We start from the raw sequence: 18948 nt of genomic DNA, 5'->3' as shown, positions 1-18948 counted from the left end.
CTGTGCCTTTCAAGGATGTTTACCAGCTTCCTGGGCCTCTACCCATGACAAGCCAGTAGTACCCTCTCGTCCCTGTTGTGACAACCAAAATGTCTCCAAACATTGTCAAATGTCCCCTGGAGGTCACAATTCTCCTGATGAAAAGCGGCTGTAGTAAGGGGTTAAGAGTGAATGTCACCCGTATGGCTGTGCTTCATAATTTTCTGCCACATAATAATGTAACCGCCACAGAGCAGTGCTCACAGCACCATCTCTGTGCCAGGCTCGGCTTGATGTGCTTCATGCTCCCGTCACTGAGTCCCTGGGCCAACCCAGCGAGGCAAGTGCTATTCTTATACCTATTTTCCAGCCAGGGAAACTGAGGCACAAAGACACCAAATCACCTGTCTAAAGCCACAGCAACTGACGGCCGAACGGGGGTACAAACTGTGGAGTCTGCACTCTGAACAGGACATTGCTGCTTCTCGGGCATGAAACGGCCTACCCAAGTGAATAACTCACTTTGCTGTGAAGCTGTCAAAACTACTCTTGTGACGTACCAAATGCATGCCATGTGGTACTCAAAACTCTTGCCTACCTATGAGTTGCTGTCTGGTGCCATTAAAGAATCAAAGTATGAGCGATGGAAGATAAAAGAAGTCCACAGAGGGTTTGCAAGGAAACATGAAATGTATTTTTCCCCCTGAGCACATACTTTATGCCATTCCTAGGAACCGATACCACCCACCACTCCATGTGCCTCGGAGGGAGGCACCTCACGGCCAGGGCCACACAGCAAGTATGTGGCAGAGCCAAGTCGGTCTGCCCGCAGAGCTCTCACTCTTCCCCACATGCCAAATTTACGTGGCACTTAAATGACCATGTAGAAGAAGCCCTGTTGGGCAGCCCCAGAGGGCGTGAGACTGCGCTGAAGGCACCACCAGTGGCTGGCCAGTCACCGACACTTGACCACTGGAGGACTCGGGGAGAAGGCAGTGCCTTAATGGACTCTTTGGTGCCAAGTGGAGGAGGCCAGGAGGCACAGCAGAGGCAAGAGGGGCGAGTGAATCGAACTGGCATTTATTTTTAAAATGATATTTCCACGAGATGAGCTAAGCGGAGGCCTGTGAGGCCCCAGGCAGACAGAGCCGGTCTGTATGGAGGGGTGGTAAGTGGAGCAGCTGGCATTCCAGTAATAACAGCCCAAGAAACCGGAGCAGCCCCCCCAGGAAGTGAAGAGGCTGGGGGCGCTGAGGGGATTATTGTGGAGTATCTTCAGTGGGCCAGGCCTCTCTCTGCCAGCCTCAGAGCATGACGCAGGGGCACTTTTCAAGGAAGATGACGGCAGGGGAGCTGGTTTATTTTGGTAGAGTGGATCAGATGATGGGAGATTTTATACCACAAAATGCTTTTAGAGCTTGGATCAGAGGATAGGAAAATGTGACTTAAGTGCAATGGAGCAAATAATAAAAAAATAAAAAATAACCACTCACACACATATCTATATTCATCTACACACTTTGAAACTCGAGTGTTCCTATGATTCACATACACCTGGCACCCAGTCTGAAGCCTCCTTTCACTGGGCTGGCCCAGAGCAGGAGACAACACATGCATTGAGGTACCAAAAAAAACACCAAAACACATAGCTGTGGGGAAACTGAGGCCCTGGGCGCATGGAAGCTGCTAAGCCACTGAGGGGGCCCCGCAGTGAACCTACTGGTATCCCCCAGCTCAGCAACATGTTCCCCACTATCCTACAGCTGTTGAAGGTGCTGGTCACTGGTCGACTGAGGAAGGGGAATTCTGGCACATTCGAGGGGGTGGCTCAAAAGCTGAGAGAAATCTAGCAGCCCTCCTGATGTTGCTATAGCCCCTGCTTTCATTATTTTTCCTTATTCAGCCTGCTCGGGCCTCTCTCACATGCTCATATGCATAGGTGGGGACTAGTGTGAGGTGAGGCAGCCTCGTGAGAAGGGTCCTGGGGTGCTCTCTGATATATGGGTGGTCACAGAAACTCCCAGCACACCTGGACTTGTCCAAGGAGGTGGTCAGTCATGGCCATCCCGCCATCTGTCACACGGTTCCTACGTGTGAAACACAGGGAACTAAAGGTAGCCATGAGGTTCCCCGAATGGTGTGGTTCTTTGGACTCAGGTGGTGGCAAAATAAAAGGCTTCCTTTGTGATTTCTTGGCTGGTGTGTGTGTTTGGTGGCGGGGGGAGTGTGGTGGGGGACACGACGACCATGGACAGATGTTAGGAGGCTGAAGCAGATCTCAAGAACGGATTGAAGAAACGGCTGGAAGCAGGGAGAATGGTGACTGATCTCCCTGACCTGTGGGGACGGGCTCAAGATGAATACAAAGGAAAATAAAGAGAACTGTGCCCACGACACTCAGTTCCCACAGCCTGCTGCTCCACACGCGGAAGAGCAAGGAGACCAGGGCCTCCAAGGGGCACAGAGGCCGGGGACATGTGAAGAGGGGCTCGAGCAGACTGGGGTGAGGTAAGGACGCGGGGAGTCCACCGGGGCCTTCCCTGCTGCGGCGGCACAAAGAGCTCGCAGCTTTCGGAAGCTGAGTCGTGGCTGTCACTTACTCTGGCCTGGGAGAGCCTTTCTGGGTCTCAGTCTTCTCATCTACAAAATAGGAAAACCATCCCTACCTTGCCAGTTTGTCGTACTGCAGGCAATGCCTCTGGAGGTCCTAGCACTTAGGAGGTGCTCAGTAAATGACCCCCAATCTCATCGTTCTGTTATCCAGAAGGCTCCAACCTTGCTGTTAAGACCGAGATTTTCTAAAGCTCTCCGAGACCCACTCTAAGAACAATGGGTAAAATGTCACTTATTCCCCAGATCAGGCCTTTGGGTCTCGATTTCCACTTTCTACCTGGCTCATTGAAGCAGATGAAGTCAATTTACAGAGAGACTGGACAGCAAGGGTGACCACAGGCAGAATCTTTGCAGTTGCCCAGGTCCCAAGAACGCCAATGGCCCATTCTACAGATGGGAAACTGAGGCGTAGATGGGATGTGTCCTCAGGTAAGCACCAAGAAGTGTTTGGGATGAAGAACATCCACCCAGGCAACACACCTAGGCCACAGGTAGTTTCCATTCTCTGGCCAACCAGGGGGTGCCTCATACCCCCACAATGCCCTACCTCAACCCTGCCGCTTAAACTCTCGTTTCCCTGACAGCCCACGGGAAAGAAGACAGCAGAAGTACCTGGCATGCAGGAGACACTCAGGATATGCTTCCTGAGTGAGTAAAGGAGTGAACGAGAATGAATGGGGAGTGGCAGAGTGAGTGTTAAATGAACAAACGCATGAATAAATGACTTGCTCAGGAAGGGAGCAGGGGTCCATGCCCAAGGCAGGGGACAGAGGTGACTCACTCACAGGGGTGTCAGCCAGGGGCTAGGGGTGTGCAGGAGACTCAGGATGGTTGCGGCCCCTTGCACTGGGGGCCCTGCATCACCCTAGCTCCCTGTGCCTGTTTCCTTACTTTCATAAATGAGAAAGCTAATCATTACCCATCAGGATAGCTGTGGGATGAAATGAGTGACCATGCCACCTTTGGATGCCTGTTCCCCTGCTCCCTCACCGCTGCCATGTTTTGTACCTCCTGACCAGGCCCCAAGACAGGAGGGACAACGTGTGTGTGGGGGTGGGGGTGGGGGTGAAGGAGCAGAGCCCCTGAGCCAGAAAGGGCCACCACAGCTAGCACATGCAACCCCTACTCTGGTCAGCAGCCCCAGTTTTAGAAACGAAAACAAGGACAACTCGATATCCAGGCCCCAGTGAGTCTGAGAGAGGCCCATTACTCTGCTTTCAGCAGAAGTCATCAATAATAGCCCTTTGTTCTTCTGCAGAGACCTCCTCCCTGCGGTTCTACCAGCTTCCTGACTGCCTACTATGGCTAAAATGAAGTTAGCTTGTCTACCTGGAAAAGAAGGTGGGGGTGGGAGGTGGGGGGTGGTGTGTGTGTGTGTGTGTGTGTGTGTGCGCGCGCGCGTGCGTGTGTGTGTGTGTTTCCCTTACATTTCAGTTATAGCTCTTAATTCCTTATACTATGGAAAGGACGTGTTCCAACCACACTGGCTGGAGAGCTGAATCCTTCTGGTGTCCCAGCAGCACTAACGCTTCCCCCATCCATTGCCACCCCTCCCCCATTTACTTCTCTCTAGAGTACAACAAAGAAGCATGACAGACACACCACCAAGAGGTGGGGAAGACTGTGGTTTCTGGAGTAAATATTCCTGGGGTCTGATCCCAGCTCTGTGACCCTGGCCGGGAAAGCCAGTTTACCTCTCTGAGCCTCAGTTGCTCTTATCTGTGAAATGGGGCCCCCTATGAGGACTGAGATGACCTCTGTCTGGCTGCCTGCTATGCTGTAAGTGCCCGGGAGCTGTTCATTCACTTTCATCGTCCAGTTAGCGTTGCTTGGAAAGCTTGTGGAAAAGCACAGTATGAGAAATAAATAATGAATCGGAATCCCATCAGATGCTGGCGGCGGCAGACAGACTGGAGCCATGGATGAGAACACAGTGCCATGACTAGGCAGAGGTGGGGCTGTGACAGACGGGAAGCCAATGACTGGGCTCTGGAAAGGTGGGGGAGGGGTGGAGGAGCAGGTGTGGTGGTCCTCACAGTGGTGTCACGCCTGCCAGACTGTCCACTCTCACCCTCTTTTGCAAGGGTCTGGGGAGACAGTGGAGTCCTCTCCCTACCCTTTTTACATTGGCTGCAGCTGCAACATAGCCACCTCCCCCTCTGAAAAAAACCCACCTTGGTTGAGCACCTACTATGTGCCAGGCCTGAAATGGAACTTTTCTCTGCCTTCTCATTCAATCCTTGCAAGTGCTGGGGGAAATGGGGTGACCCCATTCCACAGATGGGGAAACAGAGGCTCAGAGAGGGGCTGTCCAAGGTCACACAGCCACCAAGTAGGTAAGGGTGACAAGAATCCAGGTCTGGGAGGCTGCAAAGGGTCTGCTTTTTTCTGTTAGACACCCCCACTTCAGCCCAAACTGAAGGTGCCCCTCAGTCCCCCTCGTCATGCATGGATGGCTTCTTCATATTGTTTTCTCAATTCTGTTAAGTTTTACGTATCCAATGTCCTCAAGTAAAGGGCCCCTTATCAGCAAAGTTTACGGAGTAGGAAGCTGTATATGGCTGTAAAAATAAAAAATTAGTATAGTGTGTAAAAGGGAGCCCACTCCATTCTAATATTCCTCATACGTCTCTGAATTTGCCTTAGAAAAGCTGCCATCCAACTGAGAAACCTGTGTTCAGACCCAGTTGGCACCATCCATCCCTGGTACACGGCCTTCTGGAAGATCTAGCTCTGCTCAGACGTCTGAAAGGACCTGAACTGAAGATTTTTGCACATTTCCAAACTAACTGAGCTGCTAATCTGGGTTTATTCTGTTCCTCTGATAACGGGAATTGTCTTGGGAGTGGGCCAAGATGTGTACCCCTCCATCTCTTTGTTCATTGTGTGACACCTGTTTATTATCACCTGCCTGCACTGTCCCAGGTCTGGAGACCAGAGGTGACAGAGACCCAGCCCTGCCTTCCTGGAGCTCGCGGTCCGGGGAGAGAGACGTGACACAGAAACGTCAGGAGGAGAGGATGGAGGCTCTGAAAAGGCGGTCGTGCCTGTCCAGCTACAAAGCTGGTCTTTTCCCAACTCACACAATCTTGGCAGGTAAAACCTTCTCAGTTTTAAGTTTGTCTCCTCTTAATTCTTTTTACCGTCTCTTCCCCCACCCCCAAGCACCTGCGGCTTTCTGTCTACGGCATATTGTTTCAGGTGCCCAAACAGATGAGCGAAAGGTAATCAGATAAGGGCAGAAAAACTTACAAAACACAAGTTTGAACAGTTTGCCTTTTTGTTTCATGGTTTGCATGTGCATGACTGTGAGTATCACGGGTGCTCACAACATCGCTTTGTTTCCTGCTATTACTTCTTCTTGATTCCCAGGACAGAAGCCACTGTATCAAATGATCCTGGTGTCCTACCAAGGGCCACATGGAACATCCATCCTCCAGAGCCGTTGTTTTGGAAGAGGGAGGTGGGCTTTGGGATCAAATCCCAACCTTGCCATTTACTGACTGTGTGATCTTAGCGAAGGTTCTTTATCTCTCGGGGCCTCAATTAACTCACATATAAAATAGGAATGATATCATGTACCTTGGAGGGCTCCTGGGAGGGTTACAAGAGGTAACTGTAAAACTACCTGGCACAGAGTAGGTGCGCAGTAAGTGTAGCTATGTGATCACTTCTCCAAGCAGCTGTCCTTTGTTTCTGTTCTGAGCACCTATGACCAGGCCAGGCCCTGTACTAGATGCTGGGGACACCTAGTTGCCTGGCAACCATGCAGCGCAATCTCAAATTTGGGGGATTCTTTCACTGGCAAGGAGCACCTTGAGGGATCATGTCTAATGCAGCGACCCCTACTGCGCAGTGGAAGCACGTCAGTACCAGCTGGTACTTTTTGGTGGACAAAAACTGTCACGGCCATAGTGGCCCAATTTGATACTTTGTGACTTCTGGCTGCTCCCCGCAAATAGAATAAAACATACAAGGAAAGTGATGTGACTCCTCTGAAGACATCCAATCTGTCACCAAAACCCACTTGAAGGCAATCTCACAAAAGAGGTTGCAGCAAGTGGCAGGGGACAAATGTGCATGTGTGGGAGGGGCACTTTGAAGGGGGGTCACTTGCATGTTGTTAAATACCATCTGCTGATTTCCTTAGTGGTGGAATTTTCTGGAGGACCACAAAGCGGAGGTCTGAGCAAGGCGCCCTGGGTGGTTAGAGGAGCCCCTGGCAGCCTGGTGGGCACTTCTGGAGGAGGAGCCCTCTTCCGTTCAGGCTCGGACTAAACGAGTCCTTTCCAGACCATGAGACCCTGGAGGGGCAGCCCTGAATAAGCCAGGCACTTGATACTTAGCGCTGCATCGGGGAGACCCCCACCCCCACTACACCCACCCCTCATTCCAGCCCACCTACAGCTGCCTCCGCAGCCGTCACATGACGACATCCTGGCTTAAGACCCCTCTTCAGCAGCCCCTCCGAGGAGCTATTTGCAGAGACCCCCATCTGTGGTTCAGGGGCTTTATACACAAGTGTTTGATTTTAAAAAGAGTGAAAGAGAAGTCACAGCAGGTGCCTCCACTTCCATCCTGGCCCCACCCCGCCCTGCGCAAGGGCTGCTGGGGGTCTTTGTGCTGTGTGTCCGCACGCAAACGTCATCCCCCACATCTGCTGTCCTGTGACAAGGGCCTTTGAAGCCCCACAATGACGCCATCTGCCAGGGACAGCCAGCGGCTCACGAGAGGCTGACCCCACAGTTGCCATGCAACTAAAATGGCATCATGGGGCCTTCAGAAAAACTACCAGGCTCATGCTGTCTGGAGGTTCCCTGCAGCATTGCTCACACTCAGGTGGAGGTGGCTGGGACAGGGATGGAGGAGGGGCTGGTGGTCAAATGGAGAAAGAAACAGAGGCGTTTGGCCTCTGGGTGATGAAGGGAAGGCTCCTCCCGTGACTTCTTGGGCTTTCCAGCTCTCAGAAGTCCCTCCCCATCGAAAGAGGCCACATGACCTCACAAGACATGCTGTGCTGGGCACCTGTGCACGTACGATTCCCTTTGCTTAGACACTCTCTCCTTCACGCACCAGTCTAGAAAATGTCACCTCACCCTTCAGGACCCATCTCAAGGTTTCCTTCTGGGAGCTTTCCAAATAGACAAGACTGTGCCCACCTCTTTGTCGCTGCCGTACCTGCTGCCCAGTTCCATCGGTGCCCCTGCTGGGTGGGACTGCAGCTCACTCTGTGCTCACCTATCTCCCCTACTAGCTCATTCCTCCAGTTTCTAGTGAACTCGGGCATCTTTTCACTTCCTGTGTGGGCTCTTCTGTGAAGGGCTAGTCCTTACCCATTTTTCTTTTTGATCATTTAACTTTTTCTTACTGATTTGTAGGAATTCTTTATATATAAACTTCTTGTTTGCTTGGCAAGTATCTGTTCCCTATTTGTGTCTGGTGTTTCAACTTTATGTTAGGTGTCCTTTGTTGAATGGAAGTTTAATTTTTTTATAGAGTCAGAGAATGGAAAAGGCTGTTCTGAGGCTCATGTAAGCCCCAGATTTTTGACAGCCTTCGCATTCATCCAGATGGCTTTCTGTAATTGCAAAGAACTTTCATTTCAGGATTTCCTCTGAGTCTCACGAGGTCCTGGGAGGTAGGAAGAATATGGATTATTATTCCTGTTTTGTAGATTAGGAGATGGACACTTTGTGGTTATCTGATCTTCTGCCTCCTAGCACCCACTCCTCACTCCTCCAGTAACTGGCCCCTGGTTTTTCTCTTGTAATCTTTCTCCTGTGATCTGAGTGGGGCTGGCCAGCTGGGGTATTCTATTCATTCTCCAGGCCACAAGGATGGCATGGGACCTGAGCCAGGACAATGACAGCAATAGCATATCCAGGACTCAGGGTGGAATTACTGAGAAAGAGGCATCTTCTGTTGGTAAATCCTATTTGAAAATGAGACCACTGCAGAGGAAACCAGGATGAAGGAAGACCTATTCCAGACAACATTTACACCTGGATCCAGCCATGCCTGAGGCCTACATAGCCCTCGAGCCAGCTTGATGTAGAGTTCTGACTCTGTAACAGAGTCCTGACTAATACAAATCTAGGTAGAGCTGGAAATGAAAATGCCAGGACTGGACCCCTGATCCTGAATCATTATTACAAGTATAAAGAGGTGTAGAAGCATAAGGACCATTAGGCCTCAGTTTCCAAATCTGTGAGGTAGGGATAATCACCCATTTCCTCACCTCAGCTGACTCAGACCCTTGACCGAAGCAGGACACGGTGACCCTGCTATTCTGACTCCAAGGACATTTTGAATGGGAGGCCAGGGAAGAGTATACTTGATAGAAATAATCAGCGTTAAAAAAAAAACAAAAACTGACATCAGCTTGAAGCTGCCCCACAGAAAAGTGGTAGGGCACTTGGTGGAGACAATGGCAAAAAAAAAAAAGAACAGGCAGGAAGGAAAGAAAGAAAACACCTGACAATATCAGTAGCTATAGTTGGAAAACAGATATGAAATATTTACACAGAAAAGGATAAACCCTGCTAAGCATCCTTTCCATAAAAATGAAAAACTGGAGAAAATGTGAACGACTGATCAAGCCGTATAAAGACCCGCTTAAGGAATGAAATGGATTTAGTGGCATTCCCCGCTGGAACGTATTTTCCTGATGAAACATCACCGATATTGATGTGGCTCTGATGACATTTCTGAACATCCTAGGGATTAGAGCCTAGTGTGTACAGCCTGAGCCCCTGGCCCTGAAGGCTGTGCCCTCTTTCTTCGAGAACCAGTGGGGGCACCAAGAGAAGGAGCCCCCAGCAGGCACGCCACCCACTCACCGTGGTGATGAACCTGTACAGAGGCTGCCGTCTCTCTGTGTACTTGACCGTGATGGGGCTGAGGTCGTATCGGAACCAGATGGCGGGGATGATACGCCCGGTGTGGCTGTAAGCAACATACTCCTGGGGCCGAGAAAGAGACGAGGGGGAGAGGGCATGAGATTCAGGCACACAGACCACATCGCAGCGGGTGGGGGTTGGATTGTAGAGGGTTCCCCGGCAACCCACAAGAATGGGCTTTCTTTTCTCCCTCTCGCTCCCCCAGGGAGCCAGACCCCACCGGCCCCTCCTTTCACACCCCTTCCCCAGAGGCTCTGCCATCAGTATCGGGACAGACAACATTGCTGGGATCATGCTGGACCCTTTTGGCTCTTTGGAAATTGACTATATGACCTGGAAGCAGCACCAGAATCAAAATAGGAATCTGAGAGCAGAGATGGAAAGGGACAAGTGTGACTTGGGCTCAGTCTAAGTAAAGGCCTATTTCCCCGTTCAACTCCTGGGCCATGCAAAACCCATTTATTTATTCAACGATACTTTACTGAGCAGCTCTCCTATGTGTTGGCTGCTGGGGACCCCAAAGGGGAGTAAGCCCCATCACCCCCAGAGGGGGGGGTCATAGTCTGGAGGACGCAGATGTGAAAATGTCCGCAATACTGCAACATTGCACATGCCGTGACAGAGGGACATGTTGGGCTGAGGGGGCATAAACAAATGACCAAGTCTCTGCAGGGCATCTGGAAGGCTTGGTGAGGAGGGGGCATTCTATGCCACACATGACATCTTGAGGAGTATACGTATGTGTGCATTTGTGTGCATGAGAGAGAGAGAGAGAGAGAAGTATAAAGGCCATGTGGGGAGTGAGCTTCTTGGAAGAAGGAGCACGCAGCACTGGAAAGGCAGAGGGCTCGGCCCTGCTGCCCTCCCGCAAGCCTTCCTGAGAAGGCACCGGCCGGGATTAAAAGGACGCGAAGGGGCTGAATGAACAGTGTGTCCTCTCTCTGGTCAGGGTGCTTCAGGACGCTGAAAACCGCCAGGCTACCCTCATTCATCTACAACAGGCGGCCAAGCTGAACCACCGGGGCACCTCCAACCCCAAATGCTGGGCCCGAGCTCCAAGGCTTCTCCTGGGGATAAGCGCGAGCGAGACCTGCCCTCTCTGTTGGATTGCCACCGGCCCTGACGGGCACAGCCCCAGTCGCTCACAGGGCAGGCTGGGCCAAGGCCATAGATAGAGCTGAGCAAGCTGTTCTGGCCGCTGGGCCCTTGCCAAAGCCTCAGGGAAGGAGCCTTGGGCAAAACAAGATCAGCTTTCTCCAGGGAGAGCTGATGGGGCAGGGTGACTGTCGGTCACAGTCCAGGCCTGAGGCACAGAGAAAAATAATGAAACATAGCAGGGGTAGGTACTATGTACCCAAAGCCGCCTTTGTGGGCTAAGTGGTTTTAAAAGCATTGCCTCATTTGACAGTAATCTTAGGAGGTGGGCACCATTTTACAAATAAGTAAACGGGTTCTGTGACTTAGAGACTGAACAGCTCTGAACCGGCAGCCGGGCCCATAGCTCACACACTTTCTGCCCAGACGGCATCCACATTTCCCCGTTTGTCAGATGCTGTCAACACTTGAGGGTGACAATGAGACACCCTCCAAGAAACAGAGAATAAAAGAAAGAGGTTTCCTTGTGGAGACTTAGACAGAACATCAGCACAGGTGGGTCAGAGCAGAGGGACCTCAAGTCCCCAGAGTGGGAGCAGCTCCTAGCCTAGCGGACTCTTGCCCCTCATTGACTAAGCGGTGATAGGCTCAAGAGGCCAGGCTCTGGAGCACGGGGAGAACCCAGTTCTAATCCCCACTTGGCCACTCTGTAGCGTAACGACCACCTCTCAGTGCTGCAATGGCCCAATCTGTCAAATGGGGACAATAATAGTCCCAATGTCAGAGCTGTCACGATGAAAAAGATGGTGGGGTAGGGAGCTTAGCATAACGTCCAACCCACTGGAAGGACTCAATAAATGACAGCTACTGCTCTTACTATTATATTATTATTATTAACTGAGCTAAAGCATACATCACTTAGCAGGCGGTTTGGATGGCCCTGGAACAGAAGAAAAAGGAGTCCTGGTGGTAACGGGGTCTACTGGGGGTGCCTCAACCAACGTGTTTGAGGCTTTCACGTCCCACTGGCAGGGTCTTCTCCAAGGAAGCCTGAGGCCGTACCGGCTTGAAACTACCCATTCTGCTGGCTCTGCCATGCTGTTCCCACCCAGGCCTGCCCGCTTCTCCATGACTTTGAATATTGGGGTCCTGGAACATTCCTGTTAACCAACAGCCATTCAGTGTAATTCAAGAGCCTTATGATTTTGGATAAAGTGTTTGTGCCCTGGGAACCAGAGCGTCTGGTGTGTGCTGACCAATCAGGGTCCAGAGTCTGAAGATGCAAAGCTGTGGAGACACTTGCAACCCCTGGGACCTTTGTGGGAGGGCATCTGACTGCTCTTTCTCAAACAGATCACACCCTGTTTCCTGGTAGATTTCTTCCTTTTGACCCTGAGACTGGCCTCCTGTCTTTACCCAGGGACAGAGCCTGGCCAGAGCAGCCTCCCAGAAAAGGCCTCCACCTCCAAGGGAACCAGGAGAAATCTCGCCGAGGCACTTGTCACCCCTGCTCTCGGCCAGCAGAGGGTGCAATTGCACGCGGCTGGGCCCAGCCGTGCCCACGTACCTTGTTGGCCACCGTGTACTGGTAAGAGTACCGCTGCTTGCCACTCTTGTCCTCATAAACCGTGGGTACGATCTTCAAGATGTAGTCGTGGGAGGCAAGGGCTGCAGGAAAGACACAGCAGGATGAAGCAGGGGGACGGGCACTGCCTAGCTGGCAGCTCTATGTCATGTCAACCTTACACCTGCTTGTCACTGCCAGGGGGCCACATTCTCATCACCAAACAACCCCTCTTCACTTCTCCCCTTGAACACCGGGTTACTGCTGTATTTAATATTAAAATTCTGAAAACAACGCAATGCCTATCAGTAGAGAAACCCCTAAAGGGTGGGTAGGTGCGGGGAGAGGCCACTCTCCAAGATGGATTGTTATGTGAAAAGGACCAAGTCACAGAGCAGGGTGAATAGCGTGTGTCCGTACACCGGGGGCAGGGAGCGCTCACTCTGTCTATATGGGGAATGCATGGAAGAAGATTCTGGAAAGATGCCCAAAGAACTATTAGCAGTTGTAGCCTCCGGGGAGGAAGGCAGGATGTGATGAAGATCCCATTTCATTGCGCACCCTCTGGTCCTGTTTGAATACTGTTACCTTTGAGGCACACCGGGTTTAAGTTTTAAAAAAGAGGAGCCCACCAAACAAAAACACTGCATCTGTGAAGCATGGATTAATTTCTTTCCCCATTTTCAATGAATGGGAGATCAGTTCTCCCTCCCCCTGGCCGTCACATTCCACTGTAACTTACCCCCACCCTCGTGGGACGGGGAGGCCGCAGAGGGCAGGGACCGAGCCCTACTCATCTCCGTGGCCCCAGAACCCCGTGCAGGGCCTGGTACAGAGCGGACAGTAGCAAATACTTATTGGCTGAATGAACGGATGGAGGATGACGGGTCAGAGGCATGAATGGGAGAACAGATGAAGCAGCTCCTGATAAGCGTGAGGCAACCAGAATCACACACTAGGCTGACAGAATGCGGACCCAAAGCTGCCAAATATCACTCGGGAAAGGCATGAGTTCCCTTGGGCCCCCAGGGAGGCTAAGAGAAACTCAAGGACCCTTCTATTATTACCTCCTAGAATTTTGGGTCAGGGACTATGGAGCTAAAATAAGACAGAAATTTAGGCCTGCGGGTTCTAATCCCAACTCTGACCCTGAGTGGCCCTGAGACCTGGAACTCAGCTTCTGTAAGAGGCACGGGATACAGATGGTGCTCATGGCCTCTTCCTGCGAATACTGAGTCTTGGTAAAGGAAAAGACAGTGCTTCCTGAACTGTCTGGAGACCCGACGCCTCTGAAAACCTGGGGATAGCCCTGCAGCCTCAGGGCTAAGCCCATGAAGACCCCAACACCCGTCCCTCAACCCCAGGATTTTAAAGGCAGACACGTGAGCGTCACCCCCAGAAACTCCTGCTCAGTGGTCCTGGAGTGGGGCTCAGAATCTGTGTGTATTTTAAACCAGGAGTCCAAGACCACACTTGAAATATGGTGCTCCACTGCACACGTCCCAGGTTAAAACTCTGAAGGTACGAAACTCACACCTGTAATAGTTCTGTTAAACAGAATGAAGGTTACCAGAGGGGAAGGAGGCTGGGGGAGAAGGAAGAGGGCAAAGGGGGTCAAATATATGGTGATGGAAGGAGACCAGACTTTGGGTGGTGAGCACATAATGGTGTAGACAGATGTTGTATTACAACGTTGTACACCTGAAATTTACGTAATGTTATTAAACAATGGTACCCCAATCCATTTAATTAAAAATAAAATTTTAAAAATAGTTCTGTTAACATTTGTACAGAAAGCAGATGATCATAAAGAAAACAAATCTACCCTCCACAGAAAACCGTGGATTTGCACTCTCACGTATAAACTGCCAGACTTACACTTACCCATATATTTATGATTTTCTAAAATTGGATCAGACTGTATCTTTTTCTAAGAACTGAACCCCACAGACACTTCAGGACCAAGACACAGAATGTAAGTGTCAGTTTTATGCGTCACATGTCCCCTACCACAGTGCCTGGCACGAAGTGGGTGGTCAATAAATCTTTGCTGCCTGAAAGCCAGCAAGGTTCTGACACACGGCCGTCAGTGGTGGCCGAGGCCCCACGGCGTGGCCACGTACAGTGTACTCGTGGCTAGACAGAGACGCTGTTCCTCCTTTTCACTCTTATAAACAATGACCTCATGAACGTCATTCTCCTAAATCTTTGTACACTCTCTTAATTATTTCCTTCGCTTACTCTCTTCTGAGTAGAACTGATGACTCAAACGCAATGACCAGTTTTAAGGCCTTTGATGCAATTTGCCTACCATCCATTAGAGACAGTGCACCTAACACACCCACGTGGATTCCTTGTCAGCGGACCCCTCCTGGGGGCTGCCGGCTCCAACCTGATCCAGGCAGGCCCTTCCTGCTCCCTCCCACCCTTCGGTCATCTTATTATGGAAAAGCTCAAACGTTAAAAAAAATAGGGGCTCATATAACAAACCTCCATGGATCCACTCCCCAGAGTCACCAATTAACAATGGCCAATTTTGCTTCATCTCTACCCAATTGCTCCTTTCCCCTCATTATATTTTGAAGCTACTCCCAGACATCACATCAATTTGTTCACAGATACTTTAGTTATGTCTCTCTAAAAGATAAGAACTCCTTACAAAAACACACAACTACCACCACATTGCCATCACCATAGCTCAAATAACAATCAGTCCTCGGTATCTGATTCAAAGAGAAAGGTCTGTGCTAGAAGAAACATAGGTTACTAGGAGTGGGGGTCACTTTAGATAAGGTGGTCAGGGAGGGCCTCTCTGAGGTGGTGGCATTTGAGCCAACACCTGAATGAGAAGCAGTCCCCATGGGAAGACCTGAGAAGAGAGGAACCCTCAAGAGCAGGGGGCCAGGGAGGGGAAGAGTTCGAGAGTGGAGGAAATGAAAGCCAGCCCTACCCCTGGCTGGCTGTAGCCTGACTCTGTACATTTTTCTTTCCACGAAGCCAGCCTGAGATGGCTTTTGTCACTCGCCCCAGAGCAGGGAAGGTTTCCTGCCCACACCCTCTGTCGGCTGGCACACTCTGGGCCTTCCTAGCTTGCTCCTCTTTCCACATCAGGCAGCTGAGGGGTCCGTGCTAACTGCAAGCACGTGTGGACGGCCACCTTGCAGATGGACAACATGCTGCCCTCACACAGAACTACCATGACGAGCCCACCGTACGAGCCCTCCCTTGACTGGAATCAGACATTTTCATGAACAGGAGGAGGTAACTCGCATACTCAGATGCTGCTGGAGGGTGGACCTGGCTGGGAAGCCACTGGGTAACTAAAGCAAATAGCACGAATATCAGTGGCATTACTGTGATGGTGAAAAACTGGAAACAACAGGCATTTTCCATGCAAAGGCAATGCCTGAAAACAGCATGGCAGAGCTGCTAGGCGGGCGACCATGCCTCCGTCACCACTGAAAAAATTAAACACACACTGTGGTGACGTCATGAGGCCGAGTACAAAAATTAGGAGGGAAACTACTGTCCATGCTTTGAAAAAACGACTTCTGCTCATGGAGCAAGATTCACAGGGTCACAGAGAAGCTTGATTTGCGAGGGGTGGGGGGGTTGGGGGGTGAAGGGGCAGGTCATGGAGAGATGTATTCTTTTGCTTGGGTTTCTGACTATTAACAGAGCAGAATGTGTTAACAGAGCAGAATGGGAAATGACAAGAAAAGCCTTATGGATGGAAAAGGTGAGCTCAGGGGCTGGCCCAGTGGCTCAGGCGGTTAGAGCTCCATGCTCCTAACTCCAAAGGCTGCCAGTTCGATTCCCACATGGGCCAGTGGGCTCTCAACCACAAGGTTGCTGGTTCAATTCCTCGAGTCCCACAAGGGATGGCAGGCAGCATCCCCTGCAATTAAGATTGAACACGGCACCTTGAGCTGAGCTGCCGCTGAGCTCCTGGACGGCTCAGTTGGTTGGAGCGCGTCCTCTCAACCACAGGGTTGCCGGTTCGACTCCCGCAAGGAATGGTGGGCTGTGCCCCCTGCAACTAGCAATGGCAACTGGACCTGGAGCTGAGCTGAGCCCTCCACAACTAAGACTGAAAGGACAACAACTTGACTTGGTAAAAAGTCCTGGAAGTACACACTATTCCCCAATAAAGTCCTGTTCCCCTTCCCCAATAAAATCTTTATATATAAAAAAAAAAAAAGGTGAGCTCAGGTGAGGAAACAAGAAAAGGCAAAGGCAAGGTAACCTGTCCTGCAGGATCCAACGGGATCCGCTTGAGCAGACAGGCCTCCCTGGCCTGTTCTGTGCACATGTGCAAGGCACCAAGTATGTGAGCACGCCTGAGTGGGTGTGTGTGCTTTCTGTGTGTGTGCGAAGACATGGTGTTCTCTTTGATCTGGGCCTGGTGCCAGGGAGCTGAGAGGGGACAGGGCTCAGGGAGGGGGCATTCGTGGGTAGGAGCGGCTCAAGCAGGAAGAGATGGTTGGGGTGGGGGTGGGGGAGGTGGCCCAGGTGGCCAGACCTGACTGAGCCACCCACAGACCTGTTCTCACGGTGCCACATGATCTAGGATGAATTCTGGCTCTGCCCTCACTCCCTGTGGGACCTTGGGTGATTAGCTCTACTAAGAACAAGTATGTGGCAGTCATGATAACAGAAGTGATGATAATAGCTGGTACTCATTGCGCACTTATGGAGTGCCTAGGGCTGCCACATACTTTCCTTTCCCCAGGGACAGGTCACTTTTCTTCCCTTCTCTGTAAGACAGGAGTAATTGCACTCTCCTCAGAAACTAGCTGTGGAAAAGAAGCATGAAGAGCCTGGCTTCCATGGAGTGCTTGATAAACGTTCCCTCCCCTCCCCCATTCCACATCTGCTGCACTGGGAACCCAGTGGCAGGAGACTGCTGCCCGTGGAGATACATACGGTTGGAGGTGAGTCTGTCTGCTCCCCCGAGAGCGTTGAAAGCTCCATGGACATTCTGGACCTGTGGAGAAGCACAGTGAGGGGACTGACCTCAGATGCTACCACCTCCAGGCCTGGCTGTGAGGCAACTGCCACCTGGTTTAGAGACCTCATCTGTACGTAAAACTGGGATCCAGCAGGGTCTGTCTCGTAGGGAAGTTATGGGAACCAAGATAGACACAGCACAGGCCTGGTACCCAGGAGGCACCAGCTTGCTTCTCATCTTAGGTAGCTGCTACTATGTGCCACTCTGTCCTGAGTACTTTGTGTCATCGCATTCAATGACCTTACTGATGTACCATTTGGCCCATTTTGTAGAAGAGCAGATCAAGGCTTGGAAAAGCATGGAAATTTGTCCAGTGTCCCACAGCTGATACATGGCTGAGCCAAAGTCCAAATTTAGGTCTGTCTGACTCCAGGCCTGAGCTCTTTCCATTAAGCCATGCAGAAAACTCATGCAAAGGTGGATCTGGTCCCAGCACACTCCTTCTGAGACTCCCACAGCCCTCTGAAAGGAGGCACAGGGCTTCTGGCCTCCTACCCTGTTTGCTGCAGAGAACATATAACACTTGTGAAGAGACCTCTCTTCACAGCAGCCGCCGGCCTGGCTGTGACACCCCCTGGCAGGGGCTGCTGTAGAGCAGGGCTGAAGACTACATCCCACCTCTTCCCTGAGCACAGTGGGCAATCAGGTCAGCTTCAAGGACAATCTAAATAAAACAGGGCATGGCACACCAGGTACAGGGGGCATGCGACCATTAGCATGGTTAACAGGGGCTGCCAAGATAGACACTCTGGGGGGGCTTCCTGGAGGAAGTGACACTGACCCAAGATCTGTAGGACAGTGGGAAGTTAATCAGGCAAACAGCATGTGCAAACACATGAGCCTACAGATGAAGGAATAGACAGAGAGCTGTATGGCCCAGAAAGGAAGGGAGTGGGGGTGAGGAGTGGGAAGGAGGGAGGTCAGAGAGGTAGATGGGGACAGGTTCCTGCAGAGAGGGCCACTCCAGGAACAGTGGCAGCAGCTGGGTGACCCCTGATGCTGGCCTCAGGTGGCTGATGTTTACTGAGCACTTAACAGAACTGCACCCTCTCAAGAAGCCCAAAGGAAAGGAAAATTTGTCTGTTGCTGCCTTGGGATTGATCATCTGAAGACATGGTTTCTAACCCAAGGGGACAGTGGTTCTGGAGATAAGAGTGCGAGAACGTTCCCTCCCATCATGTCACAGGTTGTATGTCACATTCATTTGTATGACTATCTGATTAACCTCTGTCTTTCCCTCTAGACTGTAACCTCCACATGGGCAGGGACCATGCTCGTCCTCACCAATATGGGTACAAGACCTAGCACACAGTAAGTGTTCAATAAATATGTATCGCATGGATGGATGGATAATGGTAGGTAGATGGACCCTCCGCTAGGTTATTTCACATTTAAAGAAAAATCCTATTTCCGCCATAACACTGACGAAGCAGAAGGCTCTTACGGTCCTGCTTCTGCGAGTGTCACACGCCAATGCAAGACCGCCTCCTGTCCCTCCCGTCTGTCCTCTTCTCCCCTGGTCCGGAATACGGGCCTTCCCTCACCTCCCAGCCTCCAGCCTTGCCTCATGGGCGCATCTTCCACACAGATGGGTGCTCTTTCTTTCTAAGATGCCAACCCCTAGTCAGTCTCACCCTCCTAAATCTAACAGGGGTCTCTCGCCCCACATAAAACCCAGCTCCCTGCTCCACCTCCAAGTGGATACTTCTGAGCACTCTTAGCTGACTCGAAACAGCTTTCAGCCCCTGGCCTCTGGCACCTCACCTACATCAGAATATCATTCTGAT

General features: G+C 51.3%; 1 protein-coding gene across 1 annotated transcript in view; it reads right to left on the bottom strand.

The window, feature by feature from the left end:
- The window catches only part of ERGIC1 (endoplasmic reticulum-golgi intermediate compartment 1), an 88332-nt gene that overhangs the window by 2599 nt on the left and 66785 nt on the right, over window positions 1-18948 (bottom strand). Inside the window, exons 7-9 of the mRNA XM_019741339.2 lie at window positions 17077-17137; window positions 12154-12254; window positions 9432-9554 (exon numbers count right to left, since the gene is read on the bottom strand). Coding sequence (XP_019596898.2) covers window positions 9432-9554; window positions 12154-12254; window positions 17077-17137 — 285 coding nt within the window. The remainder of the gene's footprint in view (window positions 1-9431; window positions 9555-12153; window positions 12255-17076; window positions 17138-18948) is intronic.

This window comes from Rhinolophus sinicus, linkage group LG10, assembly GCF_036562045.2.
Source record: "Rhinolophus sinicus isolate RSC01 linkage group LG10, ASM3656204v1, whole genome shotgun sequence".
In the NCBI taxonomy this organism is placed as follows: domain Eukaryota; kingdom Metazoa; phylum Chordata; class Mammalia; order Chiroptera; family Rhinolophidae; genus Rhinolophus; species Rhinolophus sinicus.
The sequence above is the reverse complement of the archived record's forward strand: the minus strand, read 5'-3'. Positions and strand labels throughout refer to the sequence as shown.